Source organism: Lynx canadensis, chromosome B4 (assembly GCF_007474595.2).
Source record: "Lynx canadensis isolate LIC74 chromosome B4, mLynCan4.pri.v2, whole genome shotgun sequence".
NCBI lineage: Eukaryota > Metazoa > Chordata > Mammalia > Carnivora > Felidae > Lynx > Lynx canadensis.
Window position 1 is genome coordinate 24,888,134 of NC_044309.1, and position 25,172 is coordinate 24,913,305.

At 38.2% G+C, this 25,172-nt stretch overlaps 1 protein-coding gene across 4 annotated transcripts in view; it reads left to right on the top strand.

Moving 5' to 3' along the window:
• ANKRD26 (ankyrin repeat domain 26) overlaps positions 1-25,172 on the top strand; it is a 113,566-nt gene that overhangs the window by 17,922 nt on the left and 70,472 nt on the right. For all 4 annotated transcript variants that reach the window (XM_030321162.1, XM_030321159.1, XM_030321161.1 and 1 more), the window contains exons 6-9: positions 6,363-6,399; positions 18,189-18,261; positions 21,385-21,445; positions 21,554-21,756. In XM_030321162.1, the coding sequence (XP_030177022.1) occupies positions 6,363-6,399; positions 18,189-18,261; positions 21,385-21,445; positions 21,554-21,756 (374 nt within the window). The remainder of the gene's footprint in view (positions 1-6,362; positions 6,400-18,188; positions 18,262-21,384; positions 21,446-21,553; positions 21,757-25,172) is intronic.

Below are 25,172 nucleotides of genomic sequence, written 5' to 3' on the forward strand. Positions count from 1 at the left end.
GTGTTTCTTTTAACTAGGAAGAGGCTTGCAGTAGACTTCCTCTAACATTTTAAAGACTAGGTTACATCACACACTCATTCCTAAACTGGTCCCTGGTAAATCAGGTACTGTGATTAGCTTAGAATAATCCTTTCTCTTTGAAACCAGGGTGAGGCCACCTTCTTTGTGTATTGAGACAATAAATATCCAAATAAAGTTGTGATTCTCTAGCAAGAATGAAGAATATGGAATGGATCTTAGGGAGGGAGCCAGCAGTATTTGATGCAGGGGTTTTGGAGAATTTGAAGCAGAAGACTAATAAGATTAGATTTGAGTTAGGACACTCTGGTTATGGCATAAAATACAGATCACCAAGCCTTTTTCCTAAAGAGCCAGTGAATATTTTAGGTGATGTGGTCTCTCAGCTCTGCCACTGTAGTGTGAAAGCAGCCATAGCAATATGTAAGTGAAGACATGGGACTATGCTCCAATAAAACATTATTTACAGAACCAGATGGCAGGTTGGATTTGGCCTGTGGCCGTAGTTTGCTGAACCCTCATATGGAGGATAGATTATAGGAAACCACATAAAGAGACTGGGAGGCAAAGGAAGCTCTTGTTTTCTTAGCCTGGTATTAGTCCATTATGAAACTTTCAGCTGTCTATGTTGAAAACATCAGGGGGTTCAATTTATTCCATTAAAAAAATTTTTTTTTCTGGGCTTTGTGTCTTTCTCATTTGTTTTGCTTAAAATTTTTTTTATTCATTTAAGAAATAACGGTAATATTTGGTGGCTTTTTTTTTTTTTTCCCTGTGAAAATCGTCAGTTAAGAACTCACGTTTGACTAGGGCAGTGGCAGGGGAAAGATAAAGCAGAGACAGAAAGAGTATAGTTAATACGAATTTGTGATTCTTGAATATAAAAAGTTAGGGGGTGAGAGAGAACTATCAGAAGATTCAGAGGTTTCCAGGTTGTGCGCTAGCATTTAAATTGGACATGAAGAATGAGTAGGACTTTATCAGATGAACAGAGGAGAGCAGCAGGAATGAGGAAGACCAGTAATTTTCTGTATATGTTGAATTTGATGGAATATCCATGTAGGATATTCTCAGTAATTGGATAATTGAATAATAGGAGTTTCCAGTTGGAGATAGACCTTCAAGATTGGAGGTGCACATTTGAAATAATCTGCTTAGAATTGTTAGGCACAGTCATAGCTTGGATAAAGATTGAGCTTGTCCGTGATGGAGAACATGTAGAATGAGAAGGCCAGTGAACAAGCCCTGGGAATACCACTTTAGAGAGGATGGATGGAAGAATGGCAGTTGGTAAAGAAGACTGAGGAGTGCTAGGGAAAAAGGCAAGGAATTAGAGGAAGTGATGTTGAAAAAATTTTTTAAAATTTCAAGGAGGAATATTTTTATCAAATTGCTACAAAGAAAGTTGGATTTAACTTTTAAAAGTTCTCTGGTGGTAATCTTTTCAAAAGAATTTTTGAGTTGTAAGGTCTTTTATTTATGTGATTGGTACTTTCTGTGGCCAAATATGGAAAAATAACATATCAACTAAGGTCCTATCTAACTTTTTGTAAATGCAACACCTACCCAGGCAGGGTCAAGGGAAAATGATCTAGCCTGGTGAGTATACTTGCCCAGCAATTTTCCATAATTGTCAAAACCTAGGAGTCAAGTGTGAGGAAAAGTGTTGTTGTTCTTACCTGTTTCTTGTGGGAGTATTTGAGGTTTTCCTCAAGTCCTTGATGAACTCTTCTGGATGAATACTGAAACAAAAATCTGGCAGCAACAGCTGGAAGCCACTGTCAGGCCCTGTCTGGAATGGAATCATGATACAGCTGTATTTTTAATAGTTTTAAGTTTTGATCAGAAATAGTTTCCAGAGCAGCAGATTGGAGAAACTGACCTCGTGTCAATATGTTATTGCAGAAAACTAATATCATAACAAGGAGAAAATGTCAGGTGATGCGCTGAATCTACTAGTTCTCATTAGTTTGGGAATTCTAGTGATGTCAGTAAAAAAGTCAATACGCGATTATTTTTGCTTGTGTCTTTTTTGTTATGTTTGAATACCTGACTGTATTTTGTTAGTGCTGTCTCTCTTTATTTTCTTTTGATTTGCCTTCTTCTGATATCTCTCCTTTTAGTCTCCCTTTCTAAATTTCATCCCTAAAGAAAGCTCTAAGGAAAATTGTCTTGGAATCTACTATTAGAATACATTTCTACCATATGCATGTTTAACATATATGTATATTTCCTTCTAAGGCAATGGGCTATCTAATCTAAAGTTTGTGTCATATTTTATGAGTTTCTTATGCGAAACGACTTTCTACCTGTACACACAGTGATAGTGATAGTGTCAGTGATGATGGTCTGTCAAGATTGAAAGCATTTTCTGGATTGTCAGGTAGAAATTTTTATTGGGTACAGTTTTAATGTGAACTGCTTTAATATATTTTTCAGAAATTGGTAAGCTGTGACTTAACAAGAATATATGGCCAATTGGAATACCAAGTGTTTGGTTTTTTTTAAACAAAGCATCCATTGGTTTATTTATTTATTTTTTGAGTCTATCAGTTTTTATTTATTTTATTTTATTTTATTTTACTTTTTTAATATATGAAATTTATTGTCAAATTTGTTTCCATACAACACCCAGTGCTCATCCCAAAAGATGCTCTCTTCAATACCCATCACCTACCCTCCCCTCCCTCCCACCCCCCATCAACCCTCAGTTTGTTGTCAGTTTTTAAGAGTCTTTTATGCTTTGGCTCTCTCCCACTCTAACCTCTTTTTTTTTTTTTCCTTCCCCTCCCCCATGGGTTTCTGTTAAGTTTCTCAGGATCCACATAAGAGTGAAACCATATGGTATCTGTCTTTCTCTGTATGACTTATTTCACTTAGCATCACACTCTCCAGTTCCATCCATGTTGCTACAAAGGGCCATATTTCATTCTTTCTCATTGCCATGTAGTACTCCATTGTGTATATAAACCACAATTTCTTTATCCATTCATCAGTTGATGGACATTTAGGCTCTTTCCATAATTTTGCTATTGTTGAGAGTGCTGCTATAAACATTGGGGTACAAGTGCCCCTATGCATCAGTACTCCTGTGGAATACCAAGTTTTGAACCAGTTATATATAAGATAACTCACTTTGCCTTCCCCCAAATGGGTCCTATTGATCTTTAATTCTCAAATCTCCTCTTTTCAGGGTGGAGTGGATAATTCATCTGACAATTTGGATGCAGTAATTTTGACTTTTTGATTATTTTGGCAATAACTGCCTTTAATAGGTGAACTATATCTTTAATTTTCTAAGAAATCAAGGAAAAGAAACAAAAAAACTATAATCAGTAGTATGTTTTCATACTCTGTCTGATAGTTATGTTTTTTCTAGAACAATCCCTGTTACTTCTTTGATTCCTAGCTGCCAGAAAAATGAACTAAGTCCTAGTTAGTTGGAGAAAATTAACTGATTTTTCATATTTGAGAGGAACTTTTATATGGTAGAACATAGTGGCAATCATCAGGATTCTCTTTTTTTTTTTTTCCCTGAGTAAAATAGGATTGTTGCTTGTTTCACACTTTCTGACATCATTATTTCATCTATTCCTTTTATACCTTTCTTCAAATGGATATATAGGAATGTAGGAATTTTCAAGGCAAGTACCAAGAAAAAGAGATTCCAGGAAAAGTATTCTGTGAAATAACCTTCTGATTGTAACCATGTATAAGACATCAACCTAAATAATAAAAATTTCGTATAACGCAGTTGTGTTAGAGGCACCCCAACGACACCCAGATTTGATTATTCACTAGAAGAGCTCACAGAACTCAGCATATAGTTGTACCCATGCCTGTAGTTTGGTATGGGGACAGGCTAGAAAGGCAAATCAGCACAGAGAAAAGGTGCATGGGGTGAAGTCCAGAGGAGACCAAGCACAGGCTTCCAGGAATCCTTTCTCTGTGGAGTTAGCAGGCTGTGCTTAATTCCTCCAGCATCAAATTAGGACAGCACAAGTGAAATGTTGTCTGCCAGTAGGAGTCTTATGGATACTCAGTGCCCGAGGTTTTCCTCAAATGCTAATCACATAGGCATCTTCTCCTTAGCATGTACCAAAATTCCAGGTTTCCAGAAGGAAATCAAGTATACGGCCTTAAGATTGTACCACATTTAGGCACAGTGAGCCACTCTTAACCTGCTAGGGAATGGTGGGAACCCTCCTTAAATCCAAGATCCCAGGTAACAACCAAGGGCTAGTCATTCAAGTAGGATGTTCTGAGGGTAGCAATCTTTGGCCTCTTGGATGAAATCTTTTCTGCATAGGAATTATAGCCCTAACTTAATTTTTGGTGGTGTCTTAAAATTTTATTTTAATCGCAAGTAATATGATGGTATAACATGGTACTGGTTTCAATTTCATCATCCATATGAAGTAGGTATTTGTACAGAAATTACTAGGGCAATATTAGGTCATTATAATCTTTTTTTATGTGATTAAGCTTTCATTGTGATTCTTAGATACGATAAACATAATGATTTTTTATTTAAAATTAGAATAAAATCCTTAATTATATGGATAACCCAGGTTTGATTCATATAGTGCTGAATCCCTGTTTATAGTTATAAGATATTTGATCATATTCATCAATTGTTTTCTTGCCTAAGTATACAAATAACTTTTGTATTTTTGTATTTTGCTTTATGTATTTTCATATACTTCAATTTGGGAGACAGTACCCATATTGTGTTACTTTGATCTCTATCTTAATTTTCAAGGTGACTGTATCATGCTTTAATATATGGTAAGAGTAGCTTCAATGGATACCTTTTTTTTTTTTTTTTTTGCATTTAATAAGCCTTATTTTTTACAGCAGTTTTAAGTTCAGAGCAAAATATAATAGAAAGTACAGAGAGTCTCCATATACCATACCACACTCCCTTACACGCCTAGCCTCCCCTGTTGTCAACATCTTGCACGACAGTGGTACATTTTTAGTAGTATTTTTTTTTCAGTTCCTTTGTTTAGTTTTGAGCGAGAGAGCATGCATGCGTGTGAGCAGCCAAGGGGCAGAGAAAGAGGGGAGAAAGAATCCTGTGCTGTCAGCACAGAGCCTGATGCAGGACTTGATCCCATGAACTGTGAGATCATAACCTGAGCTCAGATCAAGAGTTGGACGCTTAACCAAGTGAGCCACCCAGGCACCCTGAGAACAGTGGTGCATTTTATATTGACACTAACTCATCATTTTCAGGCAGTCTCTAATTTGCATTAGTGTTCAGCCTTGGTGTTATACATTCTATGAGTTTTAACAAACATATAATGATGTGAATCCACCTTTGTGGTATCGTGTGAAAGAGTTTCACTGCCTTAAAAGTCCTCTGTGCTGTGCCCCTTTATCCCTACATTCACCCCAACCCTTACCTCCATAGTCTTGCTCTTTCCAGAGTGTCATATAGTTAGAATCATACAGTGGATATGTTTGAATGTTTAGAAAATTAAAATTCCCTGGTAATTGAATGTAGGCATTCAAGATATTCTTTGCCCTTTGTTTTGTTTTGTTGCTCATCAGTAGAGGATCTGATGACATATGCCTTACATGAAAAAAAGCATGATTTCTCTAGATGTGTGTCACCTAATGGGGAGGGTTGAGAAAAATGACCTCATGAACCACTACATAGCACTAACATTGGGATCATCCTCCTCTGTGATACACGGTGGGTCTAGATAGACTCTCTAGCAATGGAAGGAGACAGTCTCAAGAGGTTAGAACTTTATAAAACTGGAATACCGAGTCTTTACTTACCTTGCCATTGGAAATAAGGCCAGGGAGAGTCTGTTTGCTATGGTTTTGCCATGCTGCAAAGTGCAATAGCTATAGACCACGCTTTGTGAGGGGGTGTTTCATCCTAAAATTGAACAGTCTCTGCTGAAGAGCTGGGGAAGTTCTGCCATGTTACAGCAAAATAAAGATACTCTCTTTTAACTCCTCTAGTAGTGGAAGTCCAGAAAAATCATGCTAGTTTAAGTTTCACATTGTCAGCTTATGATAATCATTCTCCTAACGATACCATTTTCCTCCAGTGTCATAGGGTCCGTCAGGTATGGTCACTGTAAACATCAGTTCACTTGTAGGTATCAAATTCTGATAAAAACCGTTCTTACTTTTGGTCAGTATAGAAGAGAAAGTAAGATTTCTTAGTGCATTAAGCCTATCAGTCGTATAATTACCATTCAGTGCAGTGTGGTTTCCAGGTGTGGTCCCAAAGGAATACTTTTTAACAAATCATTAGCTGTACACTTTTAATTTCCTATATTTTTTCTAATGTTGATTTAAAATGTATTTTACTTTTTCTTTAGTAGAAGATAAGAATTCTGAGGAAGACTCTTTAACCAGGTAGGATTTTTATGGATTTTTAAAAATGACATTTGTTGGGGCACCTGGGTGGCTCAGTCGGTTAAGTGTCTGACTCTTGATTTCAGCTCAGGTTTGTGAGTTCAAGCCCCATGTTGGGTTTTGTGCTGACAGCCTGGTTGGGTTATTCTCTCTCTCTCTCTCTCTCTCTCTCTCTCTCTCTCTCTGTATTCTCTCTCAAAATATAAATGAAATGAGATGAAAATTATGTGTTGCCTAAGGGAATGCAGAGAAAAAAGCATTTGTTGAGCGTTCTATCCTGGACTAGACACTGTATCATATGCTTAACATCTGTTAAATTATATAGTCATTGTATAGCTTTGCAAAGTAGCTGTGTTATTGTAGCCTACTTTTTATTACTTTGGCAGCTGTGGTTCAGGGAGGTTGATTACTCGACCCGTGATTCCATTGTTAATGAGTAGCTGACCCAGGGGTTTGCCTGTCAGCCTGTGTAGCTTCCACATCCATTCTTGGGTTCCTCAGCACCACTGGGATTAAGATACAGATCCTAGTCAGATCAACTCAGAATGTCAAAATTAATGATGTATGAACTCTAATTTAGAGTGTTCTTAAGAAACCAGGTGAGTCCAAGGATTTGCCCTAATATATTTGACCACTAGTGATAACTAGAAGTAATTAGTGTAGTGGTAACTAGTCTCTTGTTTTTACCATCAGAGATTTTAGGGTGGATCTCAGCTATGGCCATGGTATCACAGCTTTTCCATAAGGAAGATCTAATCAGGCAGGTTCTTAGATGTAGTGATATCTCCTCTTCTTGAGATGAATTAGTTTTCTGTAAGTGAAGGATATCTAGGTGTAGACCATGTTACATTAATTAAAATCAACATCTATTTAGAGGATATTTCTTTTTTTTTTCAATATATGAAATTTATTGTCAAATTGGTTTCCATACAACACCCAGTGCTCGGGGCGCCTGGGTGGCGCAGTCGGTTAAGCGTCCGACTTCAGCCAGGTCACGATCTCGCGGTCCGTGAGTTCGAGCCCCGCGTCAGGCTCTGGGCTGATGGCTCAGAGCCTGGAGCCTGTCTCAGATTCTGTGTCTCCCTCTCTCTCTGCCCCTCCCCCGTTCATGCTCTGTCTCTCTCTGTCCCAAAAATAAACGTTGAAAAAAAAAATTTTTTTTTAAAAAATAAAAAAAAAAAAACAACACCCAGTGCTCATCCCAAAAGGTGCCCTCCTCAATACCCATCCCCCACCCTCCCCTCCCTCCCACCCCCCATCAACCCTCAGTTTGTTCTCAGTTTTTAAGAGTCTCTTATGCTTTGGCTCTCTCCCACTCTAACCTCTTTTTTTTTTTTTCCTTCCCCTCCCCCATGGGTTTCTGTTAAGTTTCTCAGGATCCACATAAGAGTGAAACCATATGGTATCTGTCTTTCTCTGTATGGCTTATTTCACTTAGCATCACACTCTCCAGTTCCATCCACATTGCTACAAAGGGCCATATTTCGTTCTTTCTCATTGCCATGTAGTACTCCATTGTGTGTATAAACCACAATTTCTTTATCCATATATCAGTTGATGGACATTTAGGCTCTTTCCATAATTTTGCTATTGTTGAGAGTGCTGCTATGAACATTGGGGTACAAGTGCCCCTATGCATCAGTACTCCTGTATCCCTTGGATAAATTCCTAGCAGTGCTATTGCTGGGTCATAGGGTAGGTCTATTTTTAATTTTCTGAGGAACCTCCACACTGTTTTCCAGAGTGGCTGCACCAGTTTGCAAGAGGGTTCCTGTTTCTCCACATCCTCGGCAGCATCTATAGTCTCCTGATTTGTTCATTTTGGCCACTCTGACTGGCGTGAGGTGATATCTGAGTGTGGTTTTGATTTGTATTTCCCTGATAAGGAGCGACGTTGAGCATCTTTTCATGTGCCTGTTGGCCATCCGGATGTCTTCTTTAGAGAAGTGCCTGTTAATGTTTTCTGCCCATTTCTTCACTGGGTTATTTGTTTTTCGGGTGTGGAGTTTGGTGAGCTCTTTATAGATTTTGGATACTAGCCCTTTGTCCGATATGTCATTTGCAAATATCTTGTCCCATTCCGTTGGTTGCCTTTTAGTTTTGTTGGTTGTTTCCTTTGCTGTGCAGAAGCTTTTTATCTTCATAAGGTCCCAGGAGTTCATTTTTGCTTTTAATTCCCTTGCCTTTGGGGATGTGTCGAGTAAGAGATTGCTACGGCTAAGGTCAGAGAAGTCTTTTTCTGCTTTCTTCTCTAGGGTTTTGATGGTTTCCTGTCTCACATTCAGGTCCTTTATCCATTTTGAGTTTATTTTTGTGAATGGTGTGAGAAAGTGGTCTAGTTTCAACCTTCTGCATGTTGCTGTCCAGTTCTCCCAGCACCATTTGTTAAAGAGACTGTCTTTTTTCTATTGGATGTTCTTTCCTGCTTTGTCAAAGATGAGTTGGCCATACGTTTGTGGGTCTAGTTCTAGGGTTTCTATTCTATTCCATTGGTCTATGTGTCTGTTTTTGTGCCAATACCATGCTGTCTTGATGATTACAGCTTTGTAGTAGAGGCTAAAGTCTGGGATTGTGATGCCTCCTGCTTTGGTCTTCTTCTTCAAAATTACTTTGGCTATTCGGGGCCTTTTGTGGTTCCATATGAATTTTAGGATTGCTTGTTCTAGTTTCGAGAAGAATGCTGGTGCAATTTTGATTGGGATTGCACTGAATGTGTAGATAGCTTTGGGTAGTATTGACATTTTGACAATTTTTATTCTTCCAATCCATGAGCAGGGAATGTCTTTCCATTTCTTTAAATCTTCTTCAATTACCTTCATAAGTTTTCTTATAGTTTTCAGCATATAGATCTTTTACATCTTTGGTTAGATTTATTCCTAGGTATTTTATGCTTCTTGGTGCAATTGTGAATGGGATCAGTTTCTTTATTTGTCTTTCTGTTGCTTCATTGTTAGTGTATAAGAATGCAACTGATTTCTGTACATTGATTTTGTATCCTGCAACTTTGCTGAATTCATGTATCAGTTGTAGCAGACTTTTGGTGGAGTCTATCGGATTTTCCATGTATAATATCATGTCATCTGCAAAAAGCGAAAGCTTGACTTCATCTTTGCCAATTTTGATGCCTTTGATTCCTTTTGTTGTCTGATTGCTGATGCTAGAGCTTCCAACACTATGTTAAACAACATAGTGGGCTTTTCATAAATGGCTTTTATGATGTTTAAGTATGTTCCTTCTATCCCGACTTTCTCAAGGGTTTTTATTAAGAAAGGGTGCTGGATTTTGTCAAAGGCCTTTTCTGCATCGATTGACAGGATCATATGGTTCTTATCTTTTCTTTTGTTAATGTGATGTATCACGTTGATTGATTTGTGAATGTTGAACCAGCCCTGCATCCCAGGAATGAATCCCACTTGATCATGGTGAATAATTCTTTTTATATGCTGTTGAATTTGATTTGCTAGTATCTTATTGAGAATTTTTGCATCCATATTCATCAGGGATATTGGTCTGTAGTTCACTTTTTTTATTGGGTCTCTGTCTGGTTTAGGAATCAAAGTAATACTGGCTTCATAGAATGAGTCTGGAAGTTTTCCTTCCCTTTCTATTTCTTGGAATAGCTTGAGAAGGATAGGTATTATCTCTGCTTTAAACGTCTGGTCGAACTCCCCTGGGAAGCCATCTGGTCCTGGACTCTTATTTGTTGGGAGATTTTTGATAACCGATTCAATTTTTTCGCTGGTTATGGGTCTGTTCAAGTTTTCTATTTCCTCCTGATTTTTGGAAGAGTCTGGGTGTTTAGGAATTTGTCCATTTCTTCCAGGTTGTCCAATTTGTTGGCATATAATTTTTCATAGTATTCCCTGATAATTTTTGTATCTCTGAGGGATTGGTTGTAATAATTCCATTTTCATTCATGATTTTATCTATTTGGGTCATCTCCCTTTTCTTTTTGAGAAGCCTGGCTAGAGGTTTGTCAATTTTGTTTATTTTTTCAAAAAACCAACTCTTGGTTTCGTTGATCAGTTTTTTTAGATTCTATGTTGTTTATTTCTGCTCTGATCTTTATTATTTCTCTTCTTCTGCTGGGTTTAGGCTGCCTTTGCTGTTCTGCTTCTATTTCCTTTAGGTGTGCTGTTAGATTTTGTATTTGGGATTTTTCTTGTTTCTTGAGATAGGCCTGGATTGCAATGTATTTTCCTCTCAGGACTGCCTTCACTGCATCCCAGAGCGTTTGGATTGTTGTATTTTCATTTTCGTTTGTTTCCATATATTTTTAAATTCCTTCTCTAATTGCCTGGTTGACCCACTCATTCGTTAGTAGGGTGTTCTTTAACCTCCATGCTTTTGGAGGTTTTCCAGACTTTTTCCTGTGGTTGATTTCAAGCTTCATAGCATTGTGGTCTGAAATTGTGCATGGTATAATTTCAATTCTTGTATACTTATGAAGGGCTGTTTTGTGACCCAGTATATGATCTGTCTTGGAGAATGTTCCATGTGCATTCGAGAAGAAAGTACATTCTGTTGCTTTGGGATGCAGAGTTCTAAATATATCTGTCAAGTCCATCTGATCCAATGTATCATTCAGGGCCCTTGTTTCTTTATTGACCGTGTGTCTAGATGATCTATCCATTTCTGTAAGTGGAGTGTTAAAGTCTCCTGCATTACCACATTCTTATCAATAAGGTTGCTTATGTTTATGAGTAATTGTTTTATATATTTGGGGGCTCCGGTATTCGGCGCATAGACATTTATAATTGTTAGCTCTTCCTGATGGATAGACCCTGTGATTATTATATAATGCCCTTCTTCATCTCTTGTTACAGCCTTTAATTTAAAGTCTAGTTTGTCTGATATAAGTATGGCTACTCCAGCTTTCTTTTGGCTTCCAGTAGCATGATAAATAGTTCTCCATCCCCTCACTCTGAATCTAAAGGTGTCCTCAGGTCTAAAATGAGTCTCTTGTAGACAGCAAATAGATGGGTCTTGTTTTTTTTATCCATTCTGATACCCTATGTCTTTTGGTTGGCACATTTAATCCATTTACATTCAGTGTTATTATAGAAAGATACGGGTTTAGAGTCATTGTGGTGTCTGTATGTTTTATGCTTGTAGTGATGTCTCTGGTACTTTGTCTCACAGGGTCCCCCTTAGGATCTCTTGTAGGGCTGGTTTAGTGGTGACAAATTCTTTCAGTTTTTGTTTATTTGGGAAGACCTTTATCTCTCCTTCTATTCTCAATGACAGACTTGCTGGATAAAGGATTCTCGGCTGCATATTTTTTCTGTTCAGCACATTGAAGATCTCGTGCCAATCCTTTCTGGCCTGCCAAGTTTCAAAAGAGAGATCAGTCACGAGTCTTATAGGTCTCCCTTTATATGTGAGGGCACGTTTATCCCTTGCTGCTTTCAGAATTTTCTCTTTATCCTTGTTTTTTGCCAGTTTCACTATGATATGTCGTGCAGAAGATCGATTCAAGTTACGTCCGAAGGGAGTTCTCTGTGCCTCTTGGATTTCAATGCCTTTTTCCTTCCCCAGTTCAGGGAAGTTCTCAGCTCTTATTTCTTCAAGTACACCTTCAGCACCTTTCCCTCTCTCTTCCTCCTCTGGGATACCAATTATGCGTATCTTATTTCTTTTTAGTGTATCACTTAGTTCTCTAATTTTCCCCTCATACTCCTGGATTTTTTTATCTCTCTTTTTCTCAGCTTCCTCTTTTCCCATAACTTTATCTTCTAGTTCACGTATTCTCTCCTCTGCCTCTTCAATCTGAGCTGTCGTCGTTTCCATTTTATTTTGCATCTTGTTTAAAGCGTTTTTCAGCTCCTCCTGGCTGTTCCTGAGTCCCTTGATCTCTGTGGCAAGAGATTCTCTGCTGTCCTCTATACTGTTTTCAAGCCCAATGATTAATTTTATGACTATTATTCTAAATTCACTTTCTGTTATATTATTTAAATCCTTTTTGATCAGTTCATTGGCTGTTGTTATTTCCTGGAGATTCTTTTGAGGGGAATTCTTCCGTTTGGTCATTTTGGATAGTCCCTGGAGTGGTGTGGAACTGCGGGGCACTTCCCCTGTGCTGTTTGAATAACTTGTGTTGGTGGGCGGGGCCGTGGTCAGACCTGATGTCTGCCCCCAGCCCACCGCTGGGACCACAGTCAGACTGGTGTGCGCCTTCTCTTCCCCTCTCCTAGGGGCGGGATTCACTGTGGGGTGGCGTGGCCCGTCTGGGCTACTTGCACACTGCCAGGCTTGTGGTGCTGGGGATCTGGCGTATTAGCTGGGGTGGGTAGGCAAGGTGCACGGGGGCAGGAGGGGCAGGCTTAGCTTGCTTCTCCTTAGGTGATCCACTTCAGGAGGGGCCCTGTGGCAGCGGGAGGGAGTCAGACCCACTGCCGGAGGGTTGGCTCCGCAGAAGCACAGCGTTGGGTGTTTGCGCGGATCAAGCAAGTTCCCTGGCAGGAACTGGTTCCCTTTGGGATATTGGCTGGGGGATGGGCGAGGGAGATGGCACTGGTGAGCGTCTTTGTTCCCCAACAAACTGAGCTCTGTCTTCCGGGGGCTCAGCAACTCTCCCTCCCTTTGTCCTCCAGACTTCCTGCTTTCCGAGCAGTGCAGAGCTGTTAACTTACAACCTTCCAGTTGTTAAGTCCCGCTTGCTGTCGGAACACACTCCGTCCGGCCCCTCTGCTTTTGCAAGCCAGACTCAGGGGCTCTGCTTGGCCGGCAGGCTGCCCCTCTGCCCAGGCTCCCTCCCGCCAGTCCGTGCAGCGCGCACCGCCTCTCTCCCCTTCCTACCCTCTTCCGTGGGCCTCTCGTCTGCGCTTGGTTCCGGAGATTCCGTTCTGCGAGTCTTCTCGTGTTTTTCTGGGTTAGTTAGGCAGGTGTAGGTGGAATCTCAGTGATCAGCAGGACGTGTGGTGAGCCCAGCGTCCTCCTACGCCACCATCTTCCACTGCATCGAGGATATTTCTATCTGATCTCTGTTTCCTAACTTCCCAGTCTGGTTTTCCCTTTGGGCTAGTACCCTTGACTAGTTCTAGGAAGCTTTTTCTTATTTTGTAGACTTTTCCCCATGACTTTTCTGTACTATGTTTTTGCTTTTTTACTTTCTTCTCTGCTTTTCTTGGTATTTCTTTTTTTTCCATTATTTTTTCCACTTCTGCCAACTAAGGACTCTCCATTTTTCCAGAGGCCAAATCAAAAGCACATAGACTCTCAAGATTTAGGGAACCTCAGAGATTAATTCATAAAAATACCCTCTGGTATTTCAACCCATGTTTAACCTCCTTGCCAAATGCTTGTTTTACATGGAGAATTTGAAATTCAAAAGAGATTGAAGTGACCTATTTGGATATGATAAGTGACAGAAATGACATTTAAATTCAGGTTTCTTTCTTTCTTTCTTTTTTTCATCTTACAGGCAAATGTTTTAATAATAGAAAGCTTACAGGCAAATGTTTTAATAATAGAAAGCTGTATTCAATGAATACAACGAAGGAGGGTAAGAATTGAATTAGCAGAGGAGACCAGGTTTCAAGAAGAACAACACTGAGTTGGATAGGAATAAGAGTTTTAGATAAGATGTCAGAATATTAGGGTTTATGCCAAGTTAGATAAAGGTGAATGACAGGAATGAAGGTCCCAGGATTGTGGGAGTTGTTTAGAAAGGCATATTCATATAGAGAGTTCAAGAGGGTCCTGAACAGGTTTCTGCTTTTGTGTGTGTTGGTTTCATTGAAGGTGTGAGCATACTTCAGATTTTCCGTTGAGAGATTAAAAATCATTTGAGCTGCTGGGAAGAGTCTGTTTACAGCAAATAGAAATATGATATCATCTACCTCCACCCCAACTTAGGGAGGATGGCTTAGATCCTTTCAAGGAATTGAGGGTGGGGGGGGGGTGGAGATTCTGAACTATAGAGATGTATGGCCCAAGGCAAGCTGTCTCCTCACTCCACCTCTTTTCCTAAGTCTGTGATGCCCTTCCCATGTACCTGTAGGGCTGGGCAGGGGTAGGACTGACTTGTCAAATCAGTAAGGGAGCTTCATCTGGATAGGTGATAACATGCCCATGTTGAGGTGACTGTGTGGATGACTGAGACTCCCAATTAGCTTGTTCTCCAGGAGCAGGACATGGCTCCTACCCTCGGTCATTTGAGCCCATCCTTGTTTTAGGAGTCTGTGCCTTCATAGGCTAATGATTTAAAGGTTGGAGAATGCCACTGAACGGTGCTGAAGAGTGATGTAGAAGTGGGAGCTCATAGGGAAGAAAATATTCAGGCAGCGTATACAGAAATAGAGGCACAACTACCAGGACCATTTTTATAGCAGTCTCTCTCCTTGGGTATCTGAATGCCCCTGAAGGTTTCTAAGGTCTTGCTAGTTATATGGACTTAAATAAAGCAAGACCAGTGTAGGAAAAAAGTTGGACTTGATAATTTTTAATCTTTTAATCTCTGGTTAGTACTTCCACTAATAACATAGAAACTTGTTCTTTAACTTTGGTATATTTACTTAAACTGAGGTCTACTTGACACACAATGTAATAAGTGATTCAACAACTCTGTATGTTACACTATGCTTGCCATAAGTGTAGCTCCCATCTGTTAATGTATAATGCTATTACAATACCAGTGACTATATTCCCTATGCTGTACCTTTGATGCTTGTGATTTACTCTTTCTATAACTGGAAACCTGAACTTCCCTCTCCCCTTCACCCATTTTGTCCATCTCCTAACCTCCCCTCCCTTTGGCAAGTCAATTTTCTGTATTTATGGGTCTATTTCTGCTTTTTCTCTGTTCACTTGTTCCCTTTTTTAGATCCTACATATAAGTGAAATCATATAGGATTTCCGTCTAGGTATATCCATGATGTTGCAGATGGCAAGATCTCATTCTGTTTTATAGCTGCGTAATATTCCATTTGTGTGTGTGTGTGTGTGTGTGTGTGTGTGTGTGTGTATGTGCGTGTGTGTGTGTGGTCTGTTCATGTATTGGTGGACACTTGGGTTGCTTCCATATCTTGTCTATTGTAAATAATGCTGCAGTAAAGATAGGGGTGCATATATCTTTTCAAATAAGTATTTTCATTTTCCTTGGGTAAATAAATACCCAGTAGTGGAATTACTGGATCATATGGTATTTCTATTTTTAATCTTGAGGAACCTCCATACTGGTTTTCACAGTGGCTATCCCAATATACATCCCATCACCAGTGCACAAAGGTTCTTTTTTCTCCACACCCTTACCAACACTTGTTTTTTGCACTTTGAATTTTACCCATTCTGACATGTGTAAGGTGATAAGTCATTGTGGTAACTTTTATACATTTAATTTTCAACCATTTCAGAGAATTCCCTCCCTGTCACACTTGGTTATAGAAACTCAGACTGGGCCTTTCCTGGATATTTCACAGGTTAGAAGAGGTGGAGGCAAAATAGATGAGTGAAAGCTTTTTTAAAACAGGGTCCAAATTTTGAACAACCTGTTTGAACAACCTGGAAACTATAAAACACTGATGAAAGAAATTGAAGATGATGGAAAGAAATAGAAAGACATCTGATGCTCATAGATTGGAAGAATACATATTTTTAAACTGTCTACACTACCCAAAGCAATCTAAAGATTTAATGCAATCCATATCATTTTTCATAGAAGTAGACAAGCAATCCTAAATGTTGTATAGAACCACAAAACACCTTGAGTGGCCAAAGCAATATTGAAAAAGAAAAACTGGAGGTATCACAATCTCAGATTTCAAGTTTTATTCCAAAGCTGTAGTAATTAAAACAGTATGGTTGGTACTGGCATAAAAATAGTCACATAGCTCAATGGAATAGAACCAAAAACCCAGAAATAAATCCACAACTGTATGGGCAGTTAATCTTCAACAAATAGGAAAGACTATTTAGTGGGGGAAAAGGCAGTCTCTTCAATAAATAGTGTTGGTAGAACTGGACAAGCCTCATGCCAAAGAATGAAACTGGACCAATTTCTTTACCATACACAAAAATAAACTCAAAATGAATTAAAGACTTAATATGAGACCTGAAACCATAAAAATCCTTGAAGGGAGCACAGGCCGTCATTTCTCTGACTTTGGCTGTAGCAACATTTTTCTAGTTATGTCTCCTGAGCCAAGGGAAGAAAAGTAACAATAAACTATGGGGACTACATCTAAAGAAAAAAACTTTTGCACAGTGAAGGAAACAGTCAAAACTAAAAGGTACCCTATGGAATGGGACCTATCCAGTAATGGGTTAGTGACCTATCCAGTAATGACCTATTTGCAAATGACCTATCCAGTAATGGGTTAGTTATCAAAATGTATAAAGAATTCATGCAACTCAACATTCTTCCCCCCAAAAAAAGCCCAGTTTACAAATGAGCAGAAGACATAAAGAGACATTTTTCCAAAGACAACACACAGATGGTCAACAGACACATGAAGAGATGCTCCTCAAAACTACAAGGAGTTACCACCTCACACCTGTCCCAGTGGCTAAACTCCGAAACACAAGAAGCAAGTGTTTGCGAGGATGTGGAGACAAAGGAAACCTCTTGCACTGTTGGTGGAAATGCAAATGGCTGCGGCCCCTGTGGAAAACAGTATGGAGGTTCCTCCAAAAATTAAAAGCAGAACTATCTTATGATCCAGTAATTGCACTACTAGATACTAACCAAAAGAATACAAAAACACGAATTCAGTGGGACACTCGTGCCCCTGTATTTATTGTGGCATTATTTACAATAGCCAGCGCAAGTGTCCATTGACAGATTAGTGAATAAAGAAGTTGTGTGTGTGTGTGTGTGTGTGTGTGTGTGTGTGTGTGTGTGCATGTGTGTCGGTGTATGTATATCTATATATATCTATACATATCTATATATAGATATATACATATATATCTATATATGTATACCTATATGTATATAGGTTATATATAAGTTATATATATAACTTATAAGATATATAAGTTATACATCTTATATATATAATATATATTATACCATATATATACACCTTATATATATATATATATATATATATATAAGGTATATATCTATACCTTATAGATCTTCTATATCTATATATATAGATCTTATATAGATCTTATATCTTATATAGATCTTATATAGATCTTATATCTTATATCTATATATAGATATTATATAACTATATGTTACCACATATACATATATATGTATATCTATATATACATATATAGATATGTATAGATATATATATATATATAGATATACATACACACACACGCACACAATGGAATATTACTCAACCACAAAACAATGAAATCTTGCCATTTGCAATGACCAGGATGGAGCTTGAGAGTAGTATGCTAAGCAAAATCAGAGAAAGACAAATACCATATGATTTTACTCATGTAGAATTTATAAAACAACAAATGAGCAAAGGGAGAAAAAAAAGGGAGAGACAAACCAAGAAACAGGCTCTTAACTGCAGAGAACAAACAGATGGTTACCAGAGAGGAGGTGAGTGGTGGGAGGGGTGAAATAGGTGATGGGGATGAAGGAGTGCCCTTGTCATGATGAGCACGGGGTGAGTATGGAATTGGTGAATCACTATATTGTACAACTTAAACTAATATAACACTGAATGTTAATATTACTGGAATTAAAATAAAACTTAATGAAAAAACACGCCAAATTTTAATTATATCAAGAAACATCGTTTAATAAACAGCTGACCTTTCACTTCAGTTTTTAAAAATAAATGAACATGTTTTTGTTGTATATTTTTGTTCTGAAGGCTTTCCGACAAACCTGGTATTGATGATTCATGGCCTACATCAGATAGCGAAGACTTAGATTTTGGTACCAAGGTAAAGTACTCTCTTGTGAAACTCACTTCCCTGCTCTGAATTTAGTTTTCTCCATTATTTACTCTTAAAATTTAACAGTAGGCTTTTCGTCATCATTTTATGTTTGTAATGGAAAGTTAGCAAGAACAAACCACTTTACAGATATATGACATGTTGAATTTTTTGTTTTGTTTTGTTTTACTTTGGTAAATAGTAGAGGTGGAGGCTGATAAAAGAATGGGCTATGGGGCGCCTGGGTGGCGCAGTCGGTTAAGCGTCCGACTTCAGCCAGGTCACGATCTCGCGGTCCGTGAGTTCGAGCCCCGCATCAGGATCTGGGCTGATGGCTCGGAGCCTGGAGCCTGTTTCCGATTCTGTGTCTCCCTCTCTCTCTGCCCCTCCCCCGTTCATGCTCTGTCTCTCTCTGTCCCAAAAATAAATAAACGTTGAAAAAAAAAAATTAAAAAAAAAAAAAAAAGAATGGGCTGGAAAATATATAATGACCGTAAAATTATATTGGGAAAAGCTTTCCCATAATGGAGAAAATATGACATTTGGTTAAGGATAAGGATTCTTACTGTGATACTAACCTGACTGATAATACTCATGCCTAAATGAAATCTTATTGGATCCAATTATCTATTGTGGGTTTCCTACCCCCCACACCTCCCTCTGGGCACTTTTTTTTTGGTGAGATACAGGATTTTCCTTTGTCTCTCTCTTTTGTTCTACATTTAGACTAAAATAATATTAGAAAATGTAGAAATTTAGATGTTTAAGTTATTTCTCAACATTTGTCTTACAAAGGTGTTTCCCTGTATTTTTGAAATAACTCCATGAAGAGTAAGTTAAAATTCTGCATCTACCTGAAGAATACATGTTTTGCTTAAAATAGTAGCTCTATGAGCAGAGGCTCTTCATAGCCAAGTTGTAAAATTTCTAATTTCAGAAATCTTTCATATTCCAGCTTTTAAAAATATCTAGTCCTAGTCCTTGTGTCAGATTCTAAAATTTAAAGTTTCAGACATTTGATATTTATTTAAATGTTCATTTTGAGGCCCCTAAATCATTATAAGCTGCTGGAGGTTAGGAAACATAATTGTGTATCTCCTGGAGCTCCTAGAATAAAGTCTTGCTTGGAAGAAGCAATTTAATATTTTTGAATGTTGAATAAATGAGCAGGGAAATGGAATTCTGTATAATGGAATTTGAAAAGTAACATAATATGCATAATATATAATAATTAAATATGTGAATTTAATAAATAAGGCTTCAATTTATATTCCATTTTAGTGTTTAATATTTATAAACTCAAATGAATTATATTGAGGAAATCAGGAGTTACATAAGAAAGAAGGTTATAGTATATTTTTTAGTATCTTCCAATTGTGAGCTTAGAATTTTAGATAAAAATTCCTCAGCTTTTTTTTTTTTTTTTAACCCCATCTTTATCCCATTAGATACATCCTTTGAAGGTATACATTTCTTCCTAGAATTCTCATTCCAAATTCTTTCTCCATATTGAACATTTATGTGTTGGGCACCTTTCTTTTTCTGTTTTTTGTTTGTCTAGTAATAATTTATAGCTTTTAGGTAGTGATAGATGACCACTAATTGAACAATTTATTTTATAGTGAAAAAATTAAATTCTTTATTACAGTATTTACAACCAGATAACTGTAGTGATGAAAGTCAGTATTATTAGGGATATACTATGAATAAAAGCCTCTGTTTTATATACATATTATATATATATAACTTAAAAAGTTTAAAAGAGACTATTGTTCATAGCATATTCGTAATCGTATTTATATACCTGTTGAAAAATACATGTGTTTTCCACTTACCTTATTTTGCTCACATTTTTCCTTTTTTTCCTTGTCTTAATCTCATTCTTGATTGATTGCTCATATTTTATTTTTTTTCCTTTTTTCCTCTTCTCCCCCATGCCTTTTTATGTATTTTTTATTTCTTTAAAGTTTATTTATTTTGGAGAGAGAGAGAGAGACAGAGTGCAAGCAGGGTAGGGGCAGAGACAGAGGGAGACACAGAATCCAAAGCAGGCTCCAGGCTCGGAGCTGTCAACACAGAGCTCATTGTGGGGCTCAAACACACAAACCGTGAGATCATGACCTGAGCTGAAGCTGGATGCTTAACTGACTGAGCCACCTAGGTGTCTCCCCCGCCCCCACCATGCTTTCTTTTAATGGTTTACCCCTACCCTAAATTTCTTTGCAGAAAACATTTCTTTAGTGTCTGTTCTTTTAGTACATCTCTTTCTGTCTCCATTGTCAACATATTTGGTTATGGCATCTATTGTCTGTGTGTGGTTTTCATCCATGACTCATTGCCCCACAAGGTTTATTATTCTTTTTTTTCTCTTTATTGGGAGGAGCTGAACTAAATTTTGGGGTATTGTTTTTATGTTTTTGGAGAGAGAGAGAGAGAGAGAGAGAATGAGCACGTGCTAGTAGGGAGGTGCAGAAAGAGAGGGAGGGAGAGAATCCCAAGCAGGTTCCGCACTGTCAGCACAGAGCCTGACGTGTGGCTTGAAGCCCACTAACCGTTGAGATCATGACCTGAGCTGAAATCAAAAGTTGGTCACTTTACTTACTGAGCCACCCAGGTGCCCCAGAAGGAGCTAAATTTAAACAGTCATTTTTATCTTTAGGGTTTTGACAAACAGAAGCAACTTAAACTGTTTGCAATTCCAACTTACCTACATAAGATACTACTAAAAAGTGAATTTTTACATTTTCTTTTACAAGAGATAATTCATGGAAATATAAATCATGCAAATATTTCAAAATGTAACACATTTAAATTTCTTAGTGTTAGTTTTTTAATTTACTTTTAATTACCTAGGGATAAGTTTTTGTTTTAGGTTACTTTGAAAGTATTTGTATAATAATCAGAGGTAAGGAAAGTAACGTTTTGAGACTACCTATGAGATCTCTCGTAATCCTTATCACATGAGAAAATGTCGACTGGTTGTAGTAAATGGCATAACTGAGATTGAATCTACATTTGAATGATTCCAAAGCCTGTGTTCCTTGTGTAATGGTGCTCATTTGGTAATGGTGAATATTACCATTTTATCGAATTGGATTCTTGTAATCCTTAAAGCTATTAATTCTTTTCTAGAATGTCCCGAAACCAAGTGTAGCAAAGCTACTGCATTCTTCTGGGCAATTCATGAAAAACAGTAAGCTATTGGAAGACTTGTATTATTCACTAATTCTTGTCCATTCTTGTGTTATTCACTAATTTGAAGTTACAGATATTTTCATGTCCTCTTTTGTTTTCTACTAAGTGAGAGCAAAACGTGGCTCTGTGAAAGCAGAAGGTGGAACCTTATCTGAGGACAATAATCCTGATTCTGAAAATGAAGATGTGGGTGAAACTCTTTCCAAACCACCAACCAGAGATTATGGCGATTCTCTTCCTATTTTTCCATCAGCTAAATCTCTTCTAAAACCTTCTCTCAAGACGTTAGCTGTCCTTGGTCTTCCAAAGGTGAGTTGTTTTGTTTTATTCTTCCCCCCACCCCCCGCCCCATACCATCCTCTTGCTCCTTGTAATGATGAAAAGGATCTTAGGAAGAAATGGAAGTCCTCAAGATCATAATAGAAAACAGTGTAATGACAACAGAGAGGAAGGTACAGGATTGAGATTTATAAAGGTTGGTGGGAGTAAACAATTCTCAGGTATGCCTTTATGGAAGCAAAGAAGTAGAAGGCAGCTGGAAAGAACAGCTAGATGCATATGAAGATGAGGAGGGAGATGAAGGGGAAGAATTCATTTCAGAGGTGTGAGATGAATTTAAAGTATGAAGAATTGAGAGAAAGTATTATAAAAACACACCAGCAATGGTGGGATTAAGGGGGAGCAGATACTCTTTAAATTATAAAGCATGGGAGAAATTATTTTAAGTGCAAATTAAGAAAAAAAAAAGCCAGGTAATAAAAAAAAAATGCTTAGACTCTTCTGAATGACTTATAGCTGACGTTTGTGAGGAACTGGAAGAAATTTTTGCCCTTACATTTAAGTTTAATAAAGGTGATATCCTATATTTAGTTTAGCAAAACCTGTGTTTCTAAGGAATGCAAAGTGAAATCTGTTTTAGGCCATACCAGATTTATTGCGAATTTTCAGTTTTTGGCTATTGTCTTTCTTGGGTTTTCTAACTTAACTTACTGTGTGGTATAATCTTGGTATATTTTAGGTCTTTTTGAGTAGAAAGTGAGGAAATAAACGTTTATTCTTTTCATTAAATAAAATTTCTGGTTATGTAAATAAGGTTCTTTATCCATGAAATGAAAAACTAAATTTGAAGCTGCAACACTGAATTTGTTTTTTAGCTTATTTATTTATTTTGAGAGAGACAGCAAGCAGGGTAGGGGCAGGGAGAGAGGGGAGAGACAGAATCCCAAACAGGCTCTTCATTGTCAGCACAGAGCTCGACACATAACTCAGACTCACAAACTGCGAGATGTCGACCTGAGCCCAAATCAAGATGCTGAACTGCCTGAGCTACCCAGGTGCCACTTAAGCTGCAAACTCTTAAAGGAAAAAATATAAAACATGTTTTCTGCATTCTGATTTACCTTTTTTAATTTTAAATTTTCAAATGTTTATTTGAGAGAGAGAGAGAGAGAGAGAGAGACAGAGACAGAGACAGACAGAGAATCCTAAGCAGGCTTTGTGCTGCCAGTGTCGAGCCTGACACAGAGCTTGAATAACCTGAGCCAAAATCAAGTTGGACGCTTAACCAGCTGAGCCACCCAGGTGCCACTCTTTTTTTAATAGTATCTGCATAGAATAGACACATACACACATACCAAATGAATGAACTCAAAATGTATAAATTTTTGTCTAATGTGAACTCTTTGTCATGATAGAATCATAAGGCAGGAAAGGTTGCCATGAGAGTATACAAAATTCTTTCAAGAAGATGATTTTTACTTATTCGAATATCTCAACAATAGATATAATGCCCTTCTGAATCTGTTCATACAGTTTTTGCTTTAAAATCAAGTTTGTCTGATGTAAGTATGGCTACTCCATCTTTCTTTTGACTTCTAGTAGCATGATAGGTGGTTCTCCAAAGCTTCACTGTCTTTTCTTTAAAAAAAAAAATTTTTTTTTTTAAGTTTATTTATTTTTGACAGAGACAGAGTGCAAGCATGAGCTGGGGAGGGACAGAGAGAGAGAGAGAGAGAGAGAGAGAGAGAGAGGGAGACACAGAATCCAAAGCAGGCTCCAGGCTCCAGGCTCCAAGCTGTCAGCACAGAGCCTGATGCGGGGCTCGAACTCATGAACTGTGAGATCATGACCTGGGCCAAAGTCAAACGCTTAACCGACTGTGCCACCCAGCTGCCCCCCAAAGCTTCACTTTCAATCTGCAGGTGTCCTCAGGTCTAAAATCTGTCTCTTGTAGACTGTATATAGATGGATCTTGGGTTTTTTTTTTTATCCTTTCTGGTACCCTGTGTCTTTTGATTGGGGCATTTAGTCCATTTATATTTAGAGTGATTATTTTAAGGTATGGAAGATATGGATTTAGTGTCATTGTGTTATCTATAGGTTTCATGCTTGTGGTGAGGACTCTGGTCCTTTGTAGTCTGTGCTGCTTTCCACTCACAGAGTCCCCCTTAGGATCTCCTGCAGGGCTGGTTTAGTGGTCATGAGCCCCATTAGGTTTTGTCTGTCTGGGAAAGCCTTTCTCTCTCTTTCTATTCTAAATGACAGCCTTGCTGGGGAAAGGATTCTTAGCTGCATATGTTCCCATTCAGCGTATTGACTGTTTCCTACCCCTCCCTTCTGCCCTGCCAAGTTTCACTGGACAGGTCTGCTGCTACCCTTATGTGTCTTCCCTTGTAGATTAAGATCCGTTGGTCCCTAGCTGCTTTCAGAATTCTCTCTTTATCTTTGCATTTTTCCAGTTTCGCTATGACATGTCATGGTGTTGACCTAGTTTTGTTGATTTTGAAGGGAATTCTCTGTGCCGCCAGGATTTGGATGCCTGTTTCCTTCCCCACGTGGGGGAAGTTCTCAGCTATAACTTGTTCAAATAAACCTTCTGCCCCTTTCTCTCACTCTTCTTCTTCTGGGACTCCTATGATGTGGATATTATTTCATCTCACTGAATCACTTAGGTCTCTAATACCTGCCTCATGGTCTAGTAATTTCCTTTCTTTCCCTTCTCTGCTTCATCTTTGTCCATAATTGTATCTTCTATTTCACCTATTCTCTCTTCTGCTTCTCCCATCCTTGCTGTCACTGCATCTAGTTTATTTTGTATCTTGTTTACAGCATTTCTTTTTTTAATTTTTATTTTGTTAATTTTTTTAAATGTTTTTATTTATTTTTGAAGGAGAGAGAGAGACAGAACATGAGCAGGGGAGGAGCAGAGAGAGGGAGACACAGAATCCGAAGCAGGCTCCAGGCTCTGAGCTGTCAGCACAGAGCCCAATGCGGGGCTTGAACTCACCAACAGTGAGATCATGACCTGAGCCAAAGTCGGATGCTCAACCGACTGAGCCACCCAGGTGCCCCTTGTTTACAGCTTTCTTAATTCATCGTGACTATTCTTTAGGTCCTTGATCTCTGAAGCAGTAGATTCTCTGCTGTCTTCTGTGCTTTTTTTCAAGCCCAGCTATTAGTCTTATGGCTGTTATTCCAAATACTTGATCAGATACATTGTTTATATTTCTTTTGAGCTATTCTCTGGCTCTCCTTTCTTCCTGGAATTTTTTTGAGGAGAATTCTTCTGTTTTGTCATTTTGGCTAGTTTCCTGTCCTTTATGTGTTTTAATAACTTGTTATGTGTCCCGCACCTGCAAGTACTACTATATTAAAAAATGGTCATGCACTGTCCAGGGCCTGGCACTTGAAGAAGTGTTTTTGGAGTGTGTTGTGTGCACTCTTTT